The following is a 23220-nucleotide window of genomic DNA, read 5'->3' as shown; positions in this document are numbered from 1 at the left end:
CACTATGCACGTTTGGACCTCTCTGACACATTTAGGGCTTTACGAAGAACAACGAACTCTATGCATAGAATCTGGAAACAAATAAAAGAGTACTAGACGCCTATTAACACCATTCCATACGCCCCATGCCTTACTATGTAGGTATCCATCGGCGGATCATTTCCACGAGTTTCCAATTACCTCCCGGAACCGTACAAAACAATACCAGCCGTCACTTATTCACATCGATTATTATGACAATGCCATAATGCTTCGTATTAGCAACAGACTTGAGCAAGTCGATCCAAATACCTGGCTTTCAACCCCGGGTATATGCCCAACTTGAACGATAGCTAGACAATCGAGATTCAGTATCAACTCAGCCCTCAGCAAGCTGAACTCGTCTCGGTAATATGGTTTTTGGCTTGCCGTCCCTAGACCTTTGTAGATTTCGTCTAGTGCATAGTCCTGTCATAAGGCGCAGCGGGGAACTGGGCTGGCCTGTCGTCGTAGGGGTCATGCGCAGCAGCCGGTGGGGCATACATGGTCGGTCCGGAAGGACCCATGGCGCCAGGGCCGGGTGAGGGTCCGCCAACGGGAGGAGTGTAGCCAGCGTGGTCACCGAAGGGGCTGTTCTCGCGCCTGCCTCCCTCGAATGGGTTGGCCTGACCAGCAATGGGCTGCGGCTGCCGTCCGTACGAATCGTCATTGTAAGGGCTGCTCGTCCGGCCACCGTACGCACTACCGGTCCTGCCATGTCCCGAACTGTAGCTCTGCTGCTGGCTGGCCGCGCCGCCATAGCTCGTACTGCTGTACGCTCCTGGGCCAGTCTCAATGTCATCGCGGCCCGGGTCGAGAGGGTGGTGATGGTCGTGGTCGTCACCGTGGATAGGGGCGTAGGCGTCGTCGCCATGGGGCGCCATGGAGAATGCGGCCTTGTCGGGATCGATGTTCTGCGTGGTGCTGACGCCGCCAATACGGTCGTAACCAGGGAGCTTGCCGTGGAACTGATAGTATTTGAGGCTGTAGATGCTGAAAAATGTCGACCCGGCGAAGAAGAGGCAGACAAAGAAACCCAAGCCCACAATGGCCTTGCTCTGCCCGCAGGCGGTGCCGCAGAGGTCAGCCGTGTTGTACGCCGCCTGCGTGGAAAAGGCCGAGAGCCAGATGATGGTGTAGATAGAGTCGACTGCGATCATGACATGGGGCTCGGCCAGGTGTCGCGTTCGTGGGGCCCGGGGCGCGCCTATGAGGTAGATCCATGCTGGTATCGACAGGAAGAACTGCAACGGGGGAATAGGTTGTTTGTCAGTCTTTTGCTGTGTTCACCCTGTTTGTGACAACTGTTGAAGTACAATGGTCGGTTCGGGGTATGGTTTTTTGTCAAACGTACCACTGCAAATGTCCAACCAACATTGCCGTTGATTACTGAGCCATCTGCGCGGAAGACGATGATCTCTAGGATCCAGGCGATGAGCGCAAAGACGATCTGGGTAATGTGCAGGGCCAGTTTGATGCCCGGCACCTTATCGGCGTCGAACTCAATATCCTCCCACACCATGTTTGCGAGGGATGTGTTGCCCAAAATTCAATATAAGCGAGGCTGTCGACTTTTTTTTTTTTTCTCTCTTTAAATTTGCGTGTTTATGTGACGTTCTGGTTCGCGCCGTTGGCGTACTGGGCTTGTAGCGAATGTATTGGAAGTTTTCAGTGATGGGATGGTAGGTTGAAACGCTGGCACTAAGCTGGATCTGGGTTGACAGCTAGGCGTTTGGAAGGAACAAATGAGTACGATGCTTGGGATCAATCTAATTCCTGTTGCCCTAAGCTTTTTAGAGTATTCGTATCGTCCTAGAATCTTCAAAAAAGGGGTCTTTGCTTTCTTTTGCACAATGAAAAGAAAGTTATGCAGAATGCAAGAAAATGCAAAAAAAAAAATTGCGAAACTAAACAACCCATAGAGAAAGCGAAGCTAAGGCAAAGACACGGAAACAACAAAGAAATGGAGCCTGACTGGAATTCAACGATGCGACCTTTACATTACAGACCTTAGGCGTGTGAGGTCATCATGTAATCCTTGGTTGTGGGGGCTATTCTGAATAAGAAAACAGGAGCCTACCAAGTAAAAATGGGTCTCACGGCAAAGAGGAAACGCGTATCGAGCTAGGGGGCTTGGTTTTGACTCTGCCAGGGCGGCGCAGCACAACTTACTTTGGTTGATCTGTCGTATAAAAGAAGACCCAGTCATTTGCACTGGTGACTATGGCCATACCAACCAGATAGAAAACCCAGTCCTTTATCTGCACCATCAGTGGATGGTCAAGATCTGAAATGCATCCGTCACTACCCTTGCCGCTGCGACTGCATGCAAGCAAAGCCACTGGGCTGCCGCGTCCCTTCAACCAACATTTCGGCCTGTGGGATGCCATGGGTCCTGAGCGGGTCCCTTGGTTGCCCGGGGCTGCGCCTCGCGCTAAGAACAGACAGTGAGACCAAATGCAGCCAATTCATTCACCCAAATCCCCTTCAGCCCTGGGCGGTTAGCCAAGTCGACTTATTCCTAGCGCTGCGGCAATTGGGACAAGGCCCGGAAGCTCAGTTACTGCAACTGAGACCCTCCGGCATCCAAAATGTTGTTTGTTCGCCGAAATAAATACTCTCCGTAGAGGGATGGGATAGTGGGGGGTTCCCAGGAACTGAGAAAAGAAACAAACGCAACACGCTTGCACTGGAAACAACCAAGAAACTCAAAATAAGACGATTTCCTACCAAGTCAAGGATACCTCCCTCAAATCAGCCATCTCAACTTGTCGGCAGCAGCCGCATCGAATTAGCTTTTTATTCATATTTCACATTGGGCGCCTGTCGGCTTCTTACCACACTAAGGGACGTGGTTTCTCTGTCCGTGCTGCACCAGCGATCCATGCAATCAATAGGAATGGATGACAAGCGCGGAGGTCCTTGTCTGGCAGCAGATGGCGTCTATCGTCTGCACTTCAGCCCGGTTCCTGTCCAAAAACCGGTCTACCAAGCCGGCGTCCTCTTACATGCCTGGGTTCATCTGCTAGGCACATCCGTTCCGTATCAAGGCCGTGAGGCGGGCTTACGTCTAAACGGCAAGTGGGGGATAAAATTAAATTGACCGCCAACAGGCCAAATCACGACCATTCTTTTAAAGCGTTGCCCGATTTAACACGCTATAACTTCATCAATTCTGGCTCTATTTTCTCAAAACCAGCTCTGAAATAAAGCCAATGCACGTCTGTCACTATAAATGAGTTTTTGCGATGCCGTGAGCTTTTTCTGTGGTAGAATAATCGTTGAAAGCGAAGGACTTTTCCGCGGTCAATTTAATTTTGTCCCCCACTTTGACGGCTCGCGGTTGCTCCGTATGGAGTTCGCGATCAGCAACGCTAAGGCTTAGTCTAATTTTGGCCTAGATTCTTGGTCAATCTTACTTGACCTTTGCAAAGCGGCATATTCTTGTACCTTGGAACATACCTCCGGCTCTTTTTTTTTTTTTTTTTTTTTTTTTTTTTTTTTTTTTTTTTTTTTTTTTTTTTTTTTTTTTTTTTTTTTTCGGCCTACATTTGACCCCAATCCAATTCCTAGGGCGTTCAACAGTCAGGCAACATGGAACGTATATCAAGGGATGCACCACTGTTTGAGTACCTAAGCAAAGCATTGGTTCCCTTGTTTAGGCAGGATACAGCCGTAAGCCAAGAAATCACTGACCAATTACCTAGGCGAACCACGAGGTACTATGTCTCTGTGATTGCAAGCAGGGATTGGAGGATCGTCTCACAGTGTTCGACTGGCACATCCCACGCTGGTTGCGATGGCTTATACATACCTAGTACTATGAGTATAGGTACCTGTTGTGGAGATCGTGAAAAAACTCACATCGATCAAGGTCGACGGCTGTTGTTGTTGTTGACGCTGACATTGAATACCCATGCTATCCTAGTTCTAAAGTCCAGACATCGGATTGAAAGACGACCCTGCGGGGACGATCCCAAGGGTGCATGCTGATCATCCCAGGTCCATTCCAGTTCTGGAAATTGTTCTGTGAAATTTCTCAGACCTGGAGATCGGTATCTATTAATTGTCACTCACACGACCCAAAGATTGTAATGCTTTATGGCGACACAAAACCGCAGTATCGGTCTCGATAAAATGGTGGACTTAGATTACTGTCTCGAATGGAGAGAAAGGCGCTCCAGCTGGTGACGTGCTGGTAATTGATCAGGTCGCAATATCAACCGTTGGCGACGCAAGGAATTGCCGCAGACAAAGGTCGCGGCACTGGCATATTTTCGCCGTGGTTGCTGCCGGAAGCGATGCACAAAAGTTTCTAAGTGTTTGGTAGGGTACCACCTACTAATTGCCAAGAGATTTTGGTGCGGTTCAATCGAGTTCTGAACCCGATATGGAACGAGGCTTTTCAGTAAACTGAGATCTCGGGTGCTAGTAGGCCGCCAATCTACAAAATGATGTGCGTCATTTCAACTGCAAGATCGCACACATGGCCATCATTCATTGCTTGATCTCCCTTTAAATGTGGCATCATCGACAGATCATGACTTCAAGACTGTCATAGTGACCCTTTTTCTTTTGAAAATTATGGGGCTCTTATACCTGAGGTAGGGACGGGACACAAACGTTTATAGGAGTTCCAAATACAAGACCAGAAAACAGCACCTTGAATTATTCCCTGACCACGAAATGTGTTTATCATTGAGAATCACACGCAACCTGAAATTGCTTCACGCAAAAATTCCAATTTGTAGCAACACGCAGAGAACTCGCAAAATGTCGTCCCTCCTACCTGGCAGTAACACATTCAACCCAGACAAGGACATACCTGACTTGTCTGGCAAGGTACGTCGCCTCTAGATGTTATATAAGTGGTTTAAAAAAAAACTTGTTCTAACATCTCCAACAGCACTACATCGTGACCGGAGGTTCTGCTGGAATAGGCTTTGGTATTGCTGCACATTTACTCCAGCACAAGGCAGACAACGTCACCATCTTGTCGAACAAGGAAGAGCATGCCCAATCGGCGCTTGAAGAGCTGAAGGAGTACGGAGATGCTTCCAAGGCTCACTGGGTCAAGTGTGATTTTGAGGATCTCAAGTTTACGGAGAAGGTCGCCAATGAATTGGCCAGCTCGCAGGATAAGCTCCATGGAGTCAGTGATGCCTGTCAATACATCCCGAACGTTTAAGCGGCGGCAGCTGACAAGTGTAAAAAATCACCAGCTCGTTCTCAACGCAGGTCTTGGCGTTGGAGTATACAACGAGACAAAAGACAAGATCGACTCCCACTTCCAAGTCAACATCCTATCACAGTTCCTCCTCCTGAAGAAGCTCCTTCCTCGCCTGCAAAAGACGCCGGGCGCCCGCCTGGTCCTCGAATCCTCCGATCTCCACAAGGCCGCCGACGGCGGTGCTCAGTTCAAGGACGAAGCCGAGATCAATACCGACATCGGCCCGACCCAGCTGTACAACCGAAGCAAGCTCGCCCTGATCCTGCTCGCTCGGGCACTCCAGCGCAGGAAAGAAGCCGGCGAGCTGGGCTTCCAGCCGGGCCAGGATGTCTTCATCAACGCCGTGCATCCCGGCGCCGTCGCAACGGATCAGCAGCTCCAGGCCGAGGAGGCCTACGGTACCCTCGGCGTGGTTGGCCATGCCATCGTCAGGCCGTTCCTGAAGGATCCCGTCTCGCAGGGATGTCGCCCTGCTTTGTACGCGACGACGAGCAAGGAGATTGAGGAGCAGGGTATCAGTGGGCAGTACATCGTGCCGGACAAGAAGGTGACGAGCCCCAGCAGTAAGGCACAGGATGATGAGCTTGGTGAGAGGTTGTGGAACCTCATGGAGCAGATGTTGAAGGATAGGCTGGGTTGAGAGCGTACAGGCCAGGCTAGATGCCTAGATAGACCTGATTAGAAATGCGTAGAGGATACCACGAGATGATCTGTACAAGATCAAGATTACAATCAGATATTATTTACTGCGTTGCGTTATCATTATCTTCTCTTTTCTTCTCCGCTATACTCTATCATAGTCTAGTTTTCTAATCAAGGAGAACTCTTTGGTCACCCTAACGTCGTTGTTATGAGGTTTACTTTTTGTTAACCGACCCTCGATCGCGATCTTCTCCCGCATATCTTTTATTGCGCTTAGAATGTATCTCCTACAATTCGCGTGTTAATACTCTCCTGTCATGATTTCCCCAGCTCTTGCGTTGGTTTAAACGACTGCACTATAGCAATACCCGTAGCATAACAATCTAGAGTACATTGAAATGGAGGTACCCAATCACGCCAAATCCGGCAGCAATAGGTGCAGTCCAGGGTGCGGTTGGCTCCTAATACAGGTTTGTGCCAAAAAAAAAAAAAAACAAGTAAATCGAGTCGGTGATACCTACGTAACGATACATTCGTGACCACAAATGCATGAAGCAAGACTGTGGTCCAATCACTTCCGAGTCAGCGTGTCATGCAGGGTATGCTGCCTCATGAGCGAGATGCACACAAGCGCCAGCAGACCCAGACTGAGTGCCATATACCAAACGCCGGAGAACCCCTCCATGAAGGAGTCAATAACGCCATCCTTCCAGCCGTCCGGCAACCTCTTAAGCTCCCCGAGGTCGTCCCTGATGCGCGCAATCTCCTCGGCCGCACCCGGCAGGTGGCCAAAGCGCTGCCACAGTCCCCTGCGCAGCTCGTTCTGGTAGATGGCCGACGCGATGGTGATGCCAAGGGTCGAGCCGATAGAGCGAAAGGCGTAGGTGGCCGAGGTCACCACCGCCTGCTGCGAGTGGTCGACCGCGGCCACGCACGCCACCATGGTGATGGTCAGCATGGCGCCGTAGCCCGTTCCGACTAGAAAGAGGCCGGCCATGGGCGTCCAGCTGCCCGAGTCCCTCCCCAGCGTGCAAATCACCCCTAGCCCAACGGTCTTGATCAGCAGCACGGCTATGCCCAACCCGACGTACTTGCCGGTTTTCTTCATGGCGTAGCCGCCCGCGACGGACGATATGGCCGTCCCTATGGGTGTGCCGATCAATCGTAGCCCTGCATCGGAGGTTGTGTAGCCGAGAACTTGCAGGTAGAGAGGAATATAGAAAATGACCATGAAGATTGCCATGGAGCAGAAGAGGTTGGTGAAGCATGCTGTGAGTATGGTCCGATCAACGAGCAGGCGAACTGGTATGACGGGCTGCGGCGTTCTGGATTCCCACCAGATGAACCCAACAAACATAACAATCGACAATGGAATGGTGGTCAGAACAAGCGGGTGCGACCACGGAACCAGGTTGCCTCCTGCGTTCAGCCCCAGTAGCAAAAGTACCAGAAATGAGATTGTGAGTGCGACGCCAGTAAAGTCGATCCTTGAGATGAGCGAGCGGTTGGAGACCTTTGGCGGAATTCGGATCAGAGCAAAGCAGAGAGCAGCCGAGATCAGTACAACGGGAACTTGGACCAAGAAAGCAAGGCGCCAGCCCAAGGCCGTCTTGTCGTTGATGATCCCGCCAAAGACACCACCGAGCATAGCGCCGGAGCCGTACGCGACATTTCCAATACCTTGGAAAACGCCCCGCTGCCTCAGGGGGATGAGATCCGACCCCAAGAAGGTCGAGATGGACATGAGCCCACCGCCGCCGATGCCGGCAACCACGCGGCCGAGGATCATGATTTCACCGGTCTGCGCCAGGCCGCAGATCAAGTTGCCCGCTGCGAACATGATGTTGCTGAAGACAAGGCCGGGCCCTCGGCCGAAAAGATCGGTCATGCGGCCCGAGATGGGCTGGAAGGCAGCATTGGCGATCAGATAAGCGGTTGCCAGCCATGACATGAGACTCAGCGACTTAAATTCGCTTGAAATCTGCCCGGAGAGGGTTGCGAATATTGTACCGTCTACTGCACCCAAAAAGACGCCCACATATGATGTTCCCAGAATGAAATAAAGTTTTGTCTTGGACATTTCGTCCTGCACGACGGTGACTTCATCATCATCGTCCGACTGTGCGGGTGGTGGCTGCTGCCCGGGTACCGATACATTGGGAACATCGCCATCAAGCAGCGGTGTATGCTCGTTGGCATTGGCAGCTGGTGAAGACATTGTCGCCAGTAGTGGGTTGCTTAATCAGATATATCCAATGCTATGGCAATGAGGCTGAGAGTTTGGATGGACAAGGTAGAAGCAGCGGGTATTTTCGAGATGAATGGGACGCTTCAGCATTGGAGGAGCACAGAGTTTGTTCTCTAGTCCTTGTGCCAATTTCTTCTCCCATGCCTTAACTCCTTCACCTGCTGTCGAAGACGATCCTATGGCTTTACAGCAAGCAGCGCGGACGAATTGGTAAGATGATGACTAGGCATGAGAGACATGATGCAGCATCTTACCTGAGTTAGAAAGCCCAGGTAGATAGAGGGTTCCCTAGCGCTAGGACTAATCGAGCTTGGTATGAATCATACAAGCCAGTCCTCCAGAACCCCACATCGGCATGGAACCCCCGAAATCGTCCGACTCAAGGCTCGGGCTTTAAGTCCGTTCTTGCTTGCAGAGCGATTGATAATAACAGCTGAATTCATATTGATGGTATTTTTTATTTTTTATTTTTTTGTTGGATCGATCATAGGTGGTAATTTGACAGTTTTGCATGTACGGATACTGCACCGGCATTGCGTGAATGACTGTCTTCCATCCTGACAACCTCTCGCCCCATCTGTAGCGCACCCACACTCACATTCATTCAAACCAACTGAACCGGTGCTTACTTGGGAAAAAGGGTTTGGAAGATAGCACACACAACACAGGAAGTGGTACTGTGTACACTGTTAGATCTGCAAACGCCATCCAAACTGTTGAACCTATTATCTCGATGCTCCGTGCATTTTTTTTCTTTACCCAACTATAGAAACAGCTTTTGCTATTCAGTGACAGTTAGATTTGTTCTATTATGACAACATCGAACATACGTCACACTATCTAAATAAGTGTTTACCCATATCCGTACTATTATTTTTTCTCACTGTATGTATTGCTTAGACATGATCAAAATAAATTGTCCCATAATTCATCTATTACTCTACTGCCCTTGTGCCCTGGCTAAGATTGTTGACCAATACAGAGTACAGTAAAGGGCTAAAGGCGCTGCAACTGCCAGCCGCCTTTCTGCGTGAGGCATCTCTTACCTCTGTCCGTGCAAACAAGCAGGTGGTCAGAGTCCTATACCGTTACACTAGACGCGACGCGAATGCCAGCCGAGGGCCTGCTACTAAAGTTGCGTAAGCCGCCGTGAGAGATGTTCCAGCCCGTTTTCGTGATAGATTTTTTTGGTCATGTCTCTTTGTATAGCTTGCTTTCTTTGTTTTCATATCCTTTTAATATTGGTATTTGTTGCGTTCGGCGACGATTGCTGTTTGTCCGTCCGAGGAGAACCAAGAGAAAACCCATCCAAATACTGTACAAATATGTGGGGATGCTCCATGATCTGTTGCCTTGACAATCGCCGATTAAAAATACAACAAAGATAGGAACGGAAAATGAGCTAGAATGGAATAGAACAGCAGCACGTGCGGTGTCGGTCCCATTAATCGCTGGGGCCAGATGCTCTACTGGACTCAACAAAGTGCTTTCAATCCGTGCGCCCAGAGTCGTGTGAGAGAGCGAAAAAAAAAAAAAAAAAAAAAAAAGCTGACGGCTCTGCTGGGTTTCGGAAGGTACCAAAAAGGGATCCTTGAGACACATCATTGGGAGCCAGGCAATCATTCATAACTGAAGCGTGATCCGGAACAATTAATCGAATCAGGACGGCAGCTAGCATTGTAGGAAGGAATTTTACTTCACCTTCATCATCCACGCACAGTGAGCGACAACACAGGCTGATCAAGTGACTTTACGTGGGTGTCTCCACTCGGCCGGAGGACCCAGCCGATTGGGCAAAACACGGGCAAGTGGTAAAGTGGGTCACCCTTGCAGCCTACAGCCAGTCAATCCCGCCTCTTTGCCAGAACCTTTCGCTTCATTCACTGCCAACCTCAAACCCGATCTTGATCGGTCATTCATCACCCACAACACCGTCGACTTTTTACCGCCAAGTCGCCCGACGAGCCATCATCCACCCTGCGCGAAAACTTTCGACCGACGAGTTTTCGCCATTTACGACTCTTTTTAACCTTCCGCACCCGACCGTACGACCGACTTCGGGGCCCGCCGAAGACGACCCGTGCATGACGGTTTCGACGACCCAAAGCGATTGCCGTCGGCATTCTGGCGCGACTTGCCACCGCGGACAGCCATTTTGAGACTTCAAAATTTCGGCCAGGCGCATCAGTAGCATCAGTTTGCAGCTCCCTGAGGGTTTGCGCGACGGCCTACTTTGATCCTGTCGAATTTTTTTCGATTCTTTTTTTGATTTAGTTCGCACGCTTGGCCGAGACGTACATTGAATCGACCTGGAATCAACAATCTCGGCGAACTAGATCATCGACAGTTTCTTGGCCACCGTTGGAACACAGAGGCTGGGCATTTGTCAAAAATACACATCGCGCAGTCTGCGATCGACCATCATGTCCTTCCATCCTCAAACCCCGCAGAGTCCCTCGCAAACGTCCCCGAGTATAAGCGATCCGTCTACGAGTCTGAACTCGTCCATGACATCAACGACCACAACTCTTCCGACACCTGCTCATTCCGTCACAGGAAGCTGTCTTCCATCCGAGATGAACCCCGATATCATCATGGGCGATGATACGCCCCAAAAGCGCAAGCGAGCGCTCGAAGATGGCGGAGACAGAGACCATAAGAAGGCCCATATCGAGGACCGCAGACTCGGTATTGAAAACCTGCACATGGATGTTGGCGAAAAATACCTGCTTTGCAGAACTCGTAAGGCTTCCCTTCTCAGGACTTGCACGTACCTACCTCGCATCCCCAGGTCTGTCATAGTCGGCGCAGGCATTGCACCAGGCCCCAGCGCCAGACTACTGCTTCCCGTGTAGAATCTTCCTTGCCCACCTGTGATGACTATTTTTCTCTTTGAGTTAACATCGCTTGAACCCGTTGCAGAGCATGTGTCTTCGTTTCCTCGCATGTCAGACGATCTTTTCGAAGCGTTTGGCCTCACAGGTATCGCCGCCGAAGTTGCCCGCGTCTTGCCAAACGGTGAGAAAAATGCGATGCGCAAGACGTACAAGGGTCATATCAAGAAACTTGGAGTGGCCGGTCACTTTGATGCTGTCAAGAAAAACCATGAGGACCCGAGCAGCTTATTAGCCATGTACTTTGCACCGGCAGAGGATTGGATTAACACCGAAGTCCACGGAAAGGACATCACTGCCGGGCTCTCAAGCGAAGCACTGCAAAATCTCTCACGCGCGACTACAATGGCGAGGGGCCCCATCTCCAAAAAGGACTGGGACACGTCTGTGCTGGGTGATTTGGACAAAGCTGCCAAGCAGACCTCATCGGCCAAGGTTACCGCACCAAACACACCTCTTAACCTCCCGCCATTAAACAGACCTAAAGGTTCCCAGCCGCCCGCTGGTGAGGCTGCTCGGATACGTAGGGTTGGCAAGAAGCGAAGCTACGGTGACAGCAGCTTCGAGGGCTATAATGAAGCCTTTACGGATGATGATCCAGGGGCAGACGTTGGCTATTCTACAGGCGAAGGTGATGGTGGGCAAAAACGAAGGAAAAAGGTGCATATTCTCGGTGACGGCCCTTTGAGTTTTATGCACGTTGATACTGACCGTCTGCAGAACCCTGGAACTCCTGCCCAGAACTATCCTTCTGCCGTCCGCCAGCAAAACTTTGGGCCCGGTATGGTCGGTGCATAACGTGTCCAGTACCATGGGCTGAACCAAGCACGTCTGCGAATGTCGGTTACAGAATGTTGGCACTACCGTTCAAGCGACAGCGAAAACACAGCGAGACGATAAGTTCGGGGATTTCGTTGTCGACCTCCACAGTACTCTCCGAGCAATCGATAAGAGAGAATGCTCCTGATGTGATGTTTTGAGGGTACACTCTTGTACTCTCATGACCACATTGTGAAGTTTGGCATGGCCTGTTTCACTGAGGAGCCACCCATCCAGCCCTCGTTGGAATTATACACAATCTTTTACACAAAAAGTTCAGCGACCACCGAAGCTCAGACCTGGATTATCTGTCCAGTGGTCTTCCTCGATACTGATGGCGAGGGAGAAACAGCTGCTGGTTAATACCCCGGTATATATCCGACAACTATTCGACCAGGGGGGAGCCGGTTTGGGTACGAATAAGACTGCAAATATCTGGCCGGTCTTCGCGACACGTTCCGTCTCGCGTCTATTGACTTCGTCTTTTTTGGCTTCTTTCTACTTCCTGATTCTATATCCTCTTTACAGCATGGCGTTGGGGAATCAACGGCACAAGGAAATTGATGCAATAATGAAAAATGCATTTCTCCCTTTTCCTGCTTTCTACCTGTTGTTTTTTCTTTTTATTTTCCTAGTCGGGGGGTCTTACTCTTGCAAAATACCACAAAACATATTTCATCGGTTTATTCAATATTCATTACACAAGATCACGCATGGTTACCTGTTTCTAAGGTCGATCACTGGGTGTGGGAAGAAGAGATTGGAGCCTGGTTTCTCGGATTGTCGGCATGGCTACAGGAAGGAGGTAGGATTGGCTGGCAGGTACCTTAAATCCTTGGATTTTTCTATTGTACTTAGTTGATCGCGGGGCTTTTGGGTTGGTCTTGAACCCTACTCAGCAGGGTGGTCCGAAAAGCTTCGGCCGCTCGAGTTGCCTCGTCTGGGTGGATAGGTGGACAACTTCTGAGTAGAAGTGTCCATCACTTGGGGTTTGTTTGCTAAGTCGGTTCTTGAGTGTTTATATGCTCTCTATAGGCAAACAAACAAAGCGTCTTTTGACAAACGAGTGAAGCTACATGGAGGTATGAAATCCATTGAATGTAAGGCTGGCTGATTTAAGTGAGCCCATCTCGATGTATTGCACATTTCTGCCCTCCCCTTGCATTTGAAGGAGTCGAATTATCCCAATCAAGATAATGGGTACTTTCAACCTAACGCAAGGTACATCAGCTAGCTCTACGAGGCGTTCGCAAACCGGCCTGACACGCAATGTTTTTGGGTTGCTGTGCTGCAATGTGACGTCAATCTTGATTTGACAAGGAAGTACACGGTGGGGTATAGAGCTGTGATCCATGTCTGCCATCCTTCTTCTGTAGCGGCTAAAGATCCTGGGAAGAATACCTACCTCAGGTAGGTAAGGTAGGTAGGAAGGTAGGTCAGATGCAACAATCCTATAATATGCGACGCGGACTGAACAACCCAACTTGTTGCCAGGCGATTTGGAGTGCTAGCTGTTTATCCTCTTGCTCAGAGACATCACTGGGAAAAGAGAAGGGCTTACTTATATCTCTTGCCAGTTCTCAGGATGAGAAGCTGATTTGCAAAGCCCAGTTTATTTATAGGCAGTCAGTCATCTGACTGATTTTGTTCAGTTCACTTTTCAAGCACAAGGTACCTGACTACCAACCGCTGGCAGCAAATTATTATGACCCACATTGACACCGGCGGCCTGACAACAAAACAAAACAACAGGTTCAGACGCAGTTGAGTCGAGAACCCGATGTAAACAGGCGTCTGACCGGTGTTTTGGCCGACGAGGAAGACAAGAAAAAAACACGCCACCGAAAAGCAACAAAAAGATAAAATAAAATAATAAAGAGATGGACAGCATGGAGGAACTTGGTGCGGCTGCGGGGCACCAAGACCCGCGGCGCACGTTGCTCGTGGTCTACATCCACGGCTTCATGGGCAACGACACTTCGTTCCAGCGGTTCCCGGCCCACATGCATGAGTTCCTGCGCGAGTCGCTCGCCGAAACCCACGCCGTCCACACAAAGATATATCCGCGTTACAAGACGTACCGCACCATCGACGTCGCCACCGAGAACTTTAGCCGCTGGCTCTCGCCCCACGAGGGTCCGACCACCGATGTCGTCCTGGTCGGCCACTCGATGGGTGGCCTGCTGGCCGCCGATGTCGTTTTGCTGCCTGCGCCGGGGGTTCAGGGTGGTGGGAGAGGACGTCGCAGGCATAGGATCCTCGGTACGGTTTCTCTGGATTCCCCGTTTTTGGGCCTGCATCCGGGCATCATCACCGCCGGCATCGCGAGCCTGTTTAGGAAGTCGCCCGAGCCGCCCGGTAAAGACGCCTGGGCGGAGGCGGAGCAGCGCGGCCGGCTCGGAGCGGCGCCGTCCACTCCGAATTTCCCGGCCCTCAGCCCGTCGTCCAGCCTCTCGCCGGAACCATCGCTGCACGGCGACGTGAGCGACCTGAGCCCGGCGCCGTCGGGGGCAAGCTCGTCCACGGGGGCTTCTTATTTCCAGTCCAACGCGAGCCAAGGGACCGTCGGCAGCAGCAGCAACGGCAGCGGCAAGCAAAACGCGCTGCCGTCGGCCCTCGACAGCATCATCAGCATCGGCAGGTCGGCCACGGCTGTTGGCAAGTCGGACCCGCACTACAACCCGCCGTTCTTCAACGACGTCCAGTTCAAGGACCGCGGCTTCTTCCGAAACGTGTGGCATTTTGCCCAGAAGCGCAAGCTCGAAGGCGAGAACCTCATCGACGCAGCGACAGATCACATAGTGCGGCACCTGCAGTTTGGCAAGTGCCTCGCGGACCTGAAGGGTCTACACGCCAGGTACGACGCGATTCGTGCGCTGGAGGACGAGGGCATCGAGACGAGGGTCAGATTCGTGAATTACTACACGGCGTCAACAGGGAGGCTCAAGGAGCTCAAGGAGCCCAAGGACCGGTCTAAGTCGCCGCTTCAAAGGTCCCACTCTAGGGAGAACTCGAGAACTGGTTTGGAAGCCAGTAGGGCGACGGTGGATGCGGCTACAGGTGCTGTCACTACTACTGGTGGTCTCTTGGACGCGCCAGACAGGGCGTCAGACTCCTCAGAGCTCACGACACCAAGGATATCAATCGAGCATCACGGAGGTTCTCCCAACCCCAATGCTTCCGGGATCGGCGGTGCCAGGAACGGAAAGATTCAGGACACCAGAGATAGCAGAGATGTGAACGGATCCTCTGCATCAAATCCAGACATGTCACATGAGCGAATAAACCCAGAGACACCGCCACCGGCATATGAATCGGGCACCAACACACCAGAACTCAGATCCATCTCGCCGAATCCTGAAGAAGAAGCACCACCCCCACTTCCCCAACGGCCAGCCCCAAACCCAGCAGGTGAGACGTCCTCAGACAAGCCCGAGGATGACAGCAACATTCCTCCAGCGCCTCAGGAGCCACAAAGATTGAAAATCCCCGAAGACGTGACACCTGAAGAACGCAAGCGGTTGGACAAGGAGCATAAGCAGGCCTTGAAAAAGTACGAGCAGGACGTCAAGGCGCGGATCAAGGCGATCAAGGAACGGGACAAGGCTATCGAGAAGGAAAGGTCCAAGAGGGAGAAGGAGAAACAGAAGCGAGAAAAGGAGGAGCAGAAAAAGCGGGACAAGGAGGCCAAAGAAAAGACAAAGCAGAAGGAGAAGGAGGAAAAGGAGCAAGGGCAGAACCAGAGTAGCGAGGACGGAGGGGCGGCGGCGGCGGCGGAAGATTCTCACCGTGCAGAGAGCAACGGGACTAATACAACCACCACCCACGATATCGTGCTCCGGCAAGCAGCCGACGCCATAGCCGCCGGCAACCAGCACCATAATCAGGCAGACGGCGACAGGGCCGCGCTGGCGAGCAGCAGCAGCAGTAATAACGCGGACAAGGAGAAGAAGCCCAAGAAACTGCGCAAGTTCTGTATGCTCCCGAGGAAAAAGAGCGACGGCAGCAGAGACAGCTGCTGGATAGATGTGTACATGGAGGGCATGGACGAGGTCGGCGCACACTGCGGGCTCTTCTTTCCCGGGCCGCAATACGAGACGCTCATCGGGGACGTAGGCATGCGGATCCAGGGGTGGGTGCACGAGGATGCCTCGAGACGGGCGATGTTGGAAGGTTGAAAATTTTATTAGGAAGTCTATATGACCCCCTCATGTTTGGCGGGCAATATGTGTGCAACATTGCACATATTGCAAATGCCATGGTCCTTGTTGTCGCATATGAAGACTGCTCTCCAGAGTGTCACTGGACTCAAACCTGGCGCATGATGGGTGATTTCGAGGTCTGGACCCGTAACCCACTTTCATTTAGGCCTGCCAAGGTTGAAAATGGCAACCGCCGCGTGCTGTGGGAACGGATCGCGCCACGCACAGGGCTCCGCTGGATCCATCTCGATCACCACGATGGCAAAGTTTCCGGTTTTACCACGAAGTTTCGAGACCCCTAACCTGCCTGCATACTACCACATGTACAACATACTTCCTTAATCTTTTTGTGTTTCTTTTCATTTCTTGGGGAATGTTGGCTTCACCCCCGGTGCCAAGCCGGGGAAAGAGACAAGCAAAGTTAGTAGCTCGGAGATGACAGAATCTCGGGGCTTTGCTGCACGTGCGCCCGGTCACCTAATGTAGTGTCTTTTTTCTTTCTTTTTTTTTCTTCCTACTTTGTTGTGGGTTGCGTCACAAGTCCATGCAACATTTCTTAGGCTGCGTGCTTTCTTCTAAAAACAAAATACTATGGTAGACGTATTTTGACCGGGCTGTTGCTCGCGTTACTGCTGGAGTGGGTATTGGACGTTTGTTTCTTGGCAGGCCCAATATATCTGAAGAAACGCACGAACCAATCCCCGCTCGGTTGTTGCTTCTCTAATGTGACGTTTTGAGGTCTTTTTTAAACTGTGGTATAATTAAAGGCGCGCATACACTGTATAGAGCAACCGGGAAAAGTGGTTGATTTAATGACGAGGAAACATCGCGCGGAAGAGAATAATAACAAACAAAGACATTTCACCATTCCTTTTGTTGCTTTACCAGCGGGAAAGTTTACCTTTGGCTGCCGCGGTTGGCTGATGCAGGCATGCGGCTTGAAAATAGAAAGTAGCAAGGGGGTGGCATACCATCCATCAAATAGTCAACTTTAAAAGCAAAGAAAGAAAAATTTCCTGAGCCCTGCTGGGTTGAACTTGTCTGCCGCTGTCCGTCCGTCCCGCCGAGACGTGCGAGCTTCGAATACGAAAATGCCAGCTCACATTGCATGTATTATGTTAGTTAACCCTGTGTGCAGTAGAGCTGTCAAAATTTGCAATTTGCTCTAGCCTTTGTCCGATAAAGACGTTGGCGCAAGAAAGTGACCCTAAATCGAAGCCTTGGGTACTTTGTTCCTTCGTTGATAGGGTATTAATTTACTGCGTCGTTCCATTGGGGGCAGTTTTCTGACAGATGGAGCATCATAAAAAGAACTACAAAATTGATGTCATGGAGCAATTTCGGCACCCGACCAATGAATGGTGCGGCACATTTGTTTTTGTTTCTTCTTGACCTCTGCCCACAAACCAACCTTGAACCCATCAAGGTGGAGCGCCCGGAAGGAAACAAAAAGCAAACAACCATTACTACAATACTTCACTTCGTAGGTAAGCTTGGTAAGGTAGGAGAGGAGCCCAGCAAAAAGCCCAGGTTGCTACTTGTCCCTGCTAGGAAAGAACCCATCCAGTCCTTACCCGTCATAAAAATAGACGCACAGGCCACCAGCTGGAAAGAGCTCGTACATACACGGGGGCCCACTGTTGTAGGGTCCTCCCCTGACCGATTGCTGGGTAGGCATGATTGGGCCAGGGGCAGGCTGAAGCGAAATTAGCTCTCTCCATCTTTCCGCTGGAGAATGAGAAACCAAAATGATGGCTTGAACTGTGCTTTGAGACTGGCAAAACAGTGCGACCGGGGTGAATTCTTGCTAAGTTTATTGGCCCTTACTTTAGTAGTTCTGCAGCCTGCCCTGGCCGAATTTTGCGGTGCCAATTTCCAGGCCTGGCGCAAATTGAACGGTCCGTATTTGAGAGAGAGGGGGGGAGGTCCAGAAATATTGGAACAAGTTTGTGTGGGCGGGCGCGTGCAAGGTACGTGTGTTTCGTGGTATTCCTATTCCTGGCGTGTGTGAGCGTTGTGTGTGCGTAGCAGAGAGTGTGAGCCTTAACCCTCGTATCGAATCTAGATCATAATTTCCTGTTTCCCACCTCCTTGGCCTTGATCTTTTGATCCCCTCCCTTTCCTTTTTGTTTCTTTGTGATTCCCACCTCCGCACTCTCGTTTTTTTGCGTGAGAGCGAAGAAAACAAAACGTCTTAGGACGTGACGTTGTGTGGGAAGACAGAAGAACAGGGAGAAAAAAGAAGAAGCAGAAAGGGACGGGCGGCCCGGATCAGGCTATTTGGACACCATTCAAACAAAAAAAAAAAGAGACGGGCGCCAAAGCGGACACGGCAAGGAATAAAGGAAACAAACAGTCAAGGCGAGGATATTTGGTGGGATTTCGTCCTGTTCGACCTGATTTCCCATCCTCGACCTGATCTCGTACCGACCTCCGATTACGACGACCCAAAGCCATCACCGTCAACCATCATCACCCGTTGCCAGCAACCCACGTTCATTACCCGACGACCTCGACGTCGTTCGTTCGCTCGTTCATTTCGACAAGCTGCCGGGAAGCAGAGCATCAGCCGGTCCGACCTTGATTGTTTGCGTTGCGAGGACAACCTTCTTTTTTTCACATTTCTCTTTGATCGATAGTGATTGATTGATCAACCTCGCCCACGCACGCTACAGCATAGGAACACTCGAATAGCCATCGACTGCGCTGAAGCCTGCCTGCCTGTACTGCACAGATATCGAACAACGATGAGGACGAGAAGGAGAATGGACTGCGACACCGATCACTCTTTCATCACAACATAAACTTCGACATTCGTTTAAACAACCAGGCGCAGAAAGAAAGAGAAAATAAAAAATAAAAAAAATACCACCACTGCTCAACGCTAAAGAACGGGTTTTCAACCCCAACAACGCTCGCTTACGTGTTTTTTGTTCGCCAACCCAGCCTCAATTGGTTGCGCGGCCTATCGTAGCCAGCGCCACCTTCTTTCTGGTTCGTCCCAACTTGGCTTAATCGGGTCAAATACGAACTTTTGCGGATCTGGTGATCCGAACCCTACAGACGTCACTCGTTTTATTTTCAGAACTCCGCCACTCGCCTCTGGCCGCCTTTAGGCGCGAAATTCACCGGCCATGACGGACCAGGCTCACGGGTCTTCACTCCTTCAGACTCGTGAAGCTGCGCATCTGCGCCGTCATAACCACAACCACAACCGTATACACAGGAGGGAGACTGGAGACGACCATCATCGTCATCTGCACCAACATCGCCGGCACCTCCAGCAACACAACCAGCACGTTCGTTCACATGCGGATTCACCCATCACCCCGCCACCTTCCCAACAGCCGCAACGTCGCCAAATCCCCGACGCTGTGGAGTCGATCATTACCGAAGTTGTGCGGACCGTCTCGGTCATCCAGTATGTCGACGGAGGTGGTTTGCCCGTTGCACTCTCGACTGCCTTTTCGCCAGCGCTCACCCCGATTGTCGACACCTTAACCGATATCACCGTGGACAACCCCCTGACCGACTTGCCGCTGCCGACGCTGTCTACACCACCCGTCCCGAAGCTAAGTTCCAGCAGTTCGGCGAGCGGAAATGGCAGCGCCGGCAGTGTCGGCGCCTCTCCCCCGTTGCAGACGGGATCCTTGTCATCGTCCTCGAGATCGCTTCTGTCGGTGACGTCCACTCCTTCTAGTGCACCGCCGCTGCCTACTACTCGACCAGGCATTTTCAACTCGACGTGTAGGTTTTCCGACGGGATCTAATTTAGCGGTACATGTTTCGTTTTACTGACTCAGATCTAGCATCCACTCCACTGTTCAACAACACCACCATCAGGTCTCACTTCCTCAACAGCTCTAGTATTTCGGCGACTTCTCTTTCAACCTCGACCTTATCCGAAACCACCATCACATCTTCGACGTCAACATCCTTGAGCTCAACATCTTTCACGACCTCACAGACGGCTGATGCAGCAGGCGGCTTCGTCCCTAACAGCGTCGCCCCATCTGCCACGTCGGCTCCGACTCATGCAGCCGCCGGATCAGCCTCCACGCCCCCTCCAACGGAAACATTGGTGGGCGGCGTCGTAGGCGGCATCTGCGGCATGGCTCTGCTTCTTTTTGCCGTTGTCTTCATCCTCAGGTGGCGCAAACGGCAAATTAGCGACCTCAAGATGCTCCCCGACGGAACAGGCAACCCGCGCGACAGTAGCAGAGGTTTCTCGAGCCGCATGTCAGAGCGAGGCATCCCATTCGCCGTCCCGGCAGCCCTGGCAGCCCTTTCGGGAAAGAAGGCCATAACTCCTGCCGAGGGCGAGGAGAGAGGCTTTGTGCGCGTCTCGGGCCGCAAACTACCCTCGGTGCTGCACCACGGCGGCGATGGATACACTAATCCGTTCTCGGATCCGCGTGACAGCACCATTTCGGCCGGCGACCAGTCCATCATGTACCGCGACTCGCAGATGTTCTTCTCCCCGCCGCTCGGTAGTGGGCCCGATGCCGGTTTCTCGCCTGGAGGCAGCAGACTTAAGTTGGGTTCGCCAATGCGACCGGAGAGCGGCATCCCCGTCATACAGCCCGGACCGGGGCGCACGCCTGTCCAAGAAGGTGTTCCGGCGTTCACGCCACCCCCTTCCACCACTACGGCATTGAGGCCTCCTCCATCACCGCTTCCGAATCAACGAGACCCGCTCGGGCGGAGCCATCCGTCTCAAGATGGGTCTCGCGCTTCAAGGCTATCACAGTCTCGATTTACTGAGAACATGGCCTGACGGCGTGAGACACATGTCAAACTTACACACTATACTAAGCGTTGATCTTTCTTTTTCTATCTTTTCTCTTTGATGCTTTCATTTCATTTGTCGTGCGCATATACCTATCACAGTTTTTGTGTCTATATTAGCACCACTTGGATCCCCCAATTTTACATAATGTCTGGAATGCTTTTTTGATCATCTAAACAATACCAAAATGACAGACGCCAACAACAAACCTCTTCCTTGGTTCATCCTCCTTTGAAAGGGGTTTTTGTTTTTTGTTTTGTTTCTGTTCTATTCGACAAGAAACTTGAAAACTTTCCCAATGTCAAGGCATTTTGGGCTGGCGTTCTTCCCCTTTTTTTGGCTGTTTATTTCTTAATTCAATTCTATCTGATCCCAGAACTAGAACAATCTACGTCAAGGGATCTCTTTGTTTTCTTTCGTTACCTTTCTCCCAGCGTGGATAATCCTCGCTGACGGAAAATGTGTTGGATTTTTTTTGTTGATTCTTTTTTTCTTTCTTTATTTCTTTTTCTCTCTTGTGATATTGGGAGGAAATCAATGCTAAAAAGCCAAAAAGAAAAAAGATGGAAAAAGGCATGTTTTCTTGGAGGAAGGGACCTCTTTTATCCTTGTTTTTGTTTTTGTTGTCTCCCTCTTTTTTTGTGTACATAGATCTGACTGTGATGACCCTACTGCTATTGTCATACCAGCGAGGTTTCACAGGCAGTGAAAGAAGTGGTGGAGGATGGAATAGATGGTTCCTGTCCTGTCTTCCCTTTGTTCCAGAGGTTCGGAAGCGGGTGAGAAATATACTACCAGTTGGAGGTGCTATCCATGAGGCTGTTTTGGTCTCTCCCAGTCTATCTGATCTCGATGTGCCAGTCTCCACCAAAAAATAAGTCGCGAATCCAGCCGGTAAAATCCCTTCAAGTCTAGTGTTCTCAGCTTCCTAGTGTCATTCGTTCTTTTTTGCTTCTCATACAGAATCCCGAATCTCAAAAGAGCTAACGCACCGCCTCCAAAGCCACGACCGAAAACTCAAAAAAGCCCAACACCCATCTCCCTATTCCATGCGCTCAATGCACCATTCAAGGCGGACCGACCATTGTCATCGGCCAGCGTATTTCCTCGTCACAGCTCCCATGTCTGTCAGGATGTGTCCTGTTCATTCCCGTTTCTCGAAAATTAGTAGTTGGTGTTTTTTTTTTTTTTTTCCTTGAAGCACAAACATCAATAACACATGAGGTCCCATGTGGTATATGGCCAAACCATGTGGGGAAATGCAAAACAAACACAGCGGTGGTTCTTCAGCATCCCTTCCAGATCCTATGGGCAAAAGGACACGTGCGAAAATGCTCTAAGAACTGCTCCCTCGAGAAGCAGGCTGTCACGTTTTCCCTGGGTGAGTGGAGGAAGTGGCGCCCCTTCTCCGCGAACTTCCTGCAACCGTCACAGCTGTAACGTCGCTCGATGATGCCCGAGGCGCGGTCGATATGGGGAATAAAGGTTGTCACCATGTATCTGTAGCGGACGAATTTACCCCACTGTGCATCGAATGCCTTGGATATCGGACCGGGGAAGAACGCAGACTTTGGCTCGACGTCGGGGAACAGCCGCGCAACCTCGTCCTGGGTCACCAGATTGTAACGCTTGCTGCCGCGGTACTCGCCGTGCAGGAACGGCCCCGTCAGCGATCGAGTGGAGTCGACGATCCTTCTAAGCCTTTGGTGCCGTATGCCGATCAGCTTCGCCACGGTGGTGGCCGGGGCGATGGAGTAGCTCGGGCTGCTCCAATTCTCGAGGCAGGTGGCGCAGCAGCGCTGCATCGTGGGGAGGAAGAGGAGGTAGCCGAACCGGTCGCAGGTGGCGCACTTTGGTGGGCCGTGTAGGGCCCAGTAGAGGTCGACGATGGTCGCGGTATTGACGCCGAGGCGCAGAATCGCCCTGAAGCTCTCGAGGGCATGGGTCGAGCTCTCTCGGTAGGCCTTGATGCCCGATATGATCTGGCGCGTCCGTCGGTTGGCCTGGCGGAAGCGGAAGAGTGTGGTGATGTCCATGGCGCGACACAGCTCCACTATTATTTCGACCGGGAGGGCCTGCAGGCAGCCGAGCGCTGTGACGGCATCGGTAGTGAAGGCTTCAGTGATGAAGGGCTGGACGAGCGCATGTATCCCGGGTGGCGTGGTGATGATGGGTCTGTCGTAGTCTTCCCTTTGGTATGACGTAAGGGCGAGTATGATTTCCTCTTGGTGTTGGGCATCATCTGAAGCCATTTTCAAGTGAAGGATTCGTGACGATGGTTGTAGATAAAAGGTAAGGTGTCTCTATGTCTAAGGTATGGGGTGGTCATTTAGCAGGCTGCGGCTGGGTCGCGTCAAGAGTTGTGTGCGTAGAGGTAG

General features: G+C 51.4%; 8 protein-coding genes across 8 annotated transcripts; 5 read left to right on the top strand and 3 right to left on the bottom strand.

Annotated features, from left to right (window-relative positions):
- Positions 1–38: 38 nt before the first annotated feature.
- On the bottom strand, positions 39–2214 carry PgNI_02427 (uncharacterized protein). The gene is made up of 2 exons (XM_031122494.1): positions 1373–2214; positions 39–1262 (listed from the first exon to the last, which is right to left on the bottom strand). The coding sequence occupies exons 1-2, from the start codon at positions 1538–1540 to the stop codon at positions 435–437; spliced, it is 996 nt and encodes a 331-aa protein (XP_030988052.1). The 5' UTR covers positions 1541–2214; the 3' UTR covers positions 39–434.
- Positions 2215–2344: 130 nt separating this feature from the next.
- On the top strand, positions 2345–2632 carry PgNI_02426 (uncharacterized protein; the record flags this gene model as incomplete). Its single annotated transcript, XM_031122493.1, has 1 exon — positions 2345–2632. One exon carries the CDS (start codon positions 2345–2347, stop codon positions 2630–2632), a length of 288 nt encoding a protein of 95 aa, XP_030988053.1.
- Positions 2633–4704: 2072 nt separating this feature from the next.
- On the top strand, positions 4705–5888 carry PgNI_02425 (uncharacterized protein; the record flags this gene model as incomplete). The annotated part of the gene is made up of 3 exons (XM_031122492.1): positions 4705–4860; positions 4925–5170; positions 5241–5888. The coding sequence occupies 3 exons, from the start codon at positions 4705–4707 to the stop codon at positions 5886–5888; spliced, it is 1050 nt and encodes a 349-aa protein (XP_030988054.1).
- A 573-nt stretch (positions 5889–6461) lies between these two features.
- On the bottom strand, positions 6462–8108 carry PgNI_02424 (uncharacterized protein; the record flags this gene model as incomplete). Its single annotated transcript, XM_031122491.1, has 1 exon — positions 6462–8108. The coding sequence occupies one exon, from the start codon at positions 8106–8108 to the stop codon at positions 6462–6464; it is 1647 nt and encodes a 548-aa protein (XP_030988055.1).
- A 1928-nt stretch (positions 8109–10036) lies between these two features.
- PgNI_02423 (uncharacterized protein) lies at positions 10037–11830 on the top strand (the record flags this gene model as incomplete). Its single annotated transcript, XM_031122490.1, has 2 exons — positions 10037–10880; positions 11061–11830. The coding sequence occupies exons 1-2, from the start codon at positions 10562–10564 to the stop codon at positions 11828–11830; spliced, it is 1089 nt and encodes a 362-aa protein (XP_030988048.1). The 5' UTR covers positions 10037–10561.
- Positions 11831–13731: 1901 nt separating this feature from the next.
- On the top strand, positions 13732–16029 carry PgNI_02422 (uncharacterized protein; the record flags this gene model as incomplete). The annotated part of the gene is made up of 1 exon (XM_031122489.1): positions 13732–16029. One exon carries the CDS (start codon positions 13732–13734, stop codon positions 16027–16029), a length of 2298 nt encoding a protein of 765 aa, XP_030988049.1.
- A 3158-nt stretch (positions 16030–19187) lies between these two features.
- Positions 19188–20830, top strand: PgNI_02421 (uncharacterized protein; the record flags this gene model as incomplete). Its single annotated transcript, XM_031122488.1, has 2 exons — positions 19188–19800; positions 19863–20830. 2 exons carry the CDS (start codon positions 19188–19190, stop codon positions 20828–20830), a joined length of 1581 nt encoding a protein of 526 aa, XP_030988050.1.
- Positions 20831–22128: 1298 nt separating this feature from the next.
- PgNI_02420 (uncharacterized protein) lies at positions 22129–23094 on the bottom strand (the record flags this gene model as incomplete). The annotated part of the gene is made up of 1 exon (XM_031122487.1): positions 22129–23094. One exon carries the CDS (start codon positions 23092–23094, stop codon positions 22129–22131), a length of 966 nt encoding a protein of 321 aa, XP_030988051.1.
- Between the last annotated feature and the right edge of the window lie 126 nt (positions 23095–23220).

Source organism: Pyricularia grisea (genome assembly GCF_004355905.1).
Source record: "Pyricularia grisea strain NI907 chromosome Unknown Pyricularia_grisea_NI907_Scaffold_1, whole genome shotgun sequence".
Classification (NCBI taxonomy): domain Eukaryota; kingdom Fungi; phylum Ascomycota; class Sordariomycetes; order Magnaporthales; family Pyriculariaceae; genus Pyricularia; species Pyricularia grisea.
The sequence above is the reverse complement of the archived record's forward strand: the minus strand, read 5'-3'. Positions and strand labels throughout refer to the sequence as shown.

Coding starts and splice junctions, on each gene's coding strand:
- PgNI_02427 (XM_031122494.1), bottom strand. CDS start 1,540: ATGGTGTGGGAGGATATTGAGTTCGACGCCGATAAGGTGCCGGGCATC. Junction 1,263..1,372: donor TTGGTTGGACATTTGCAGTG/GTACGTTTGACA, acceptor CCCCCGTTGCAG/TTCTTCCTGTCGATACCAGC.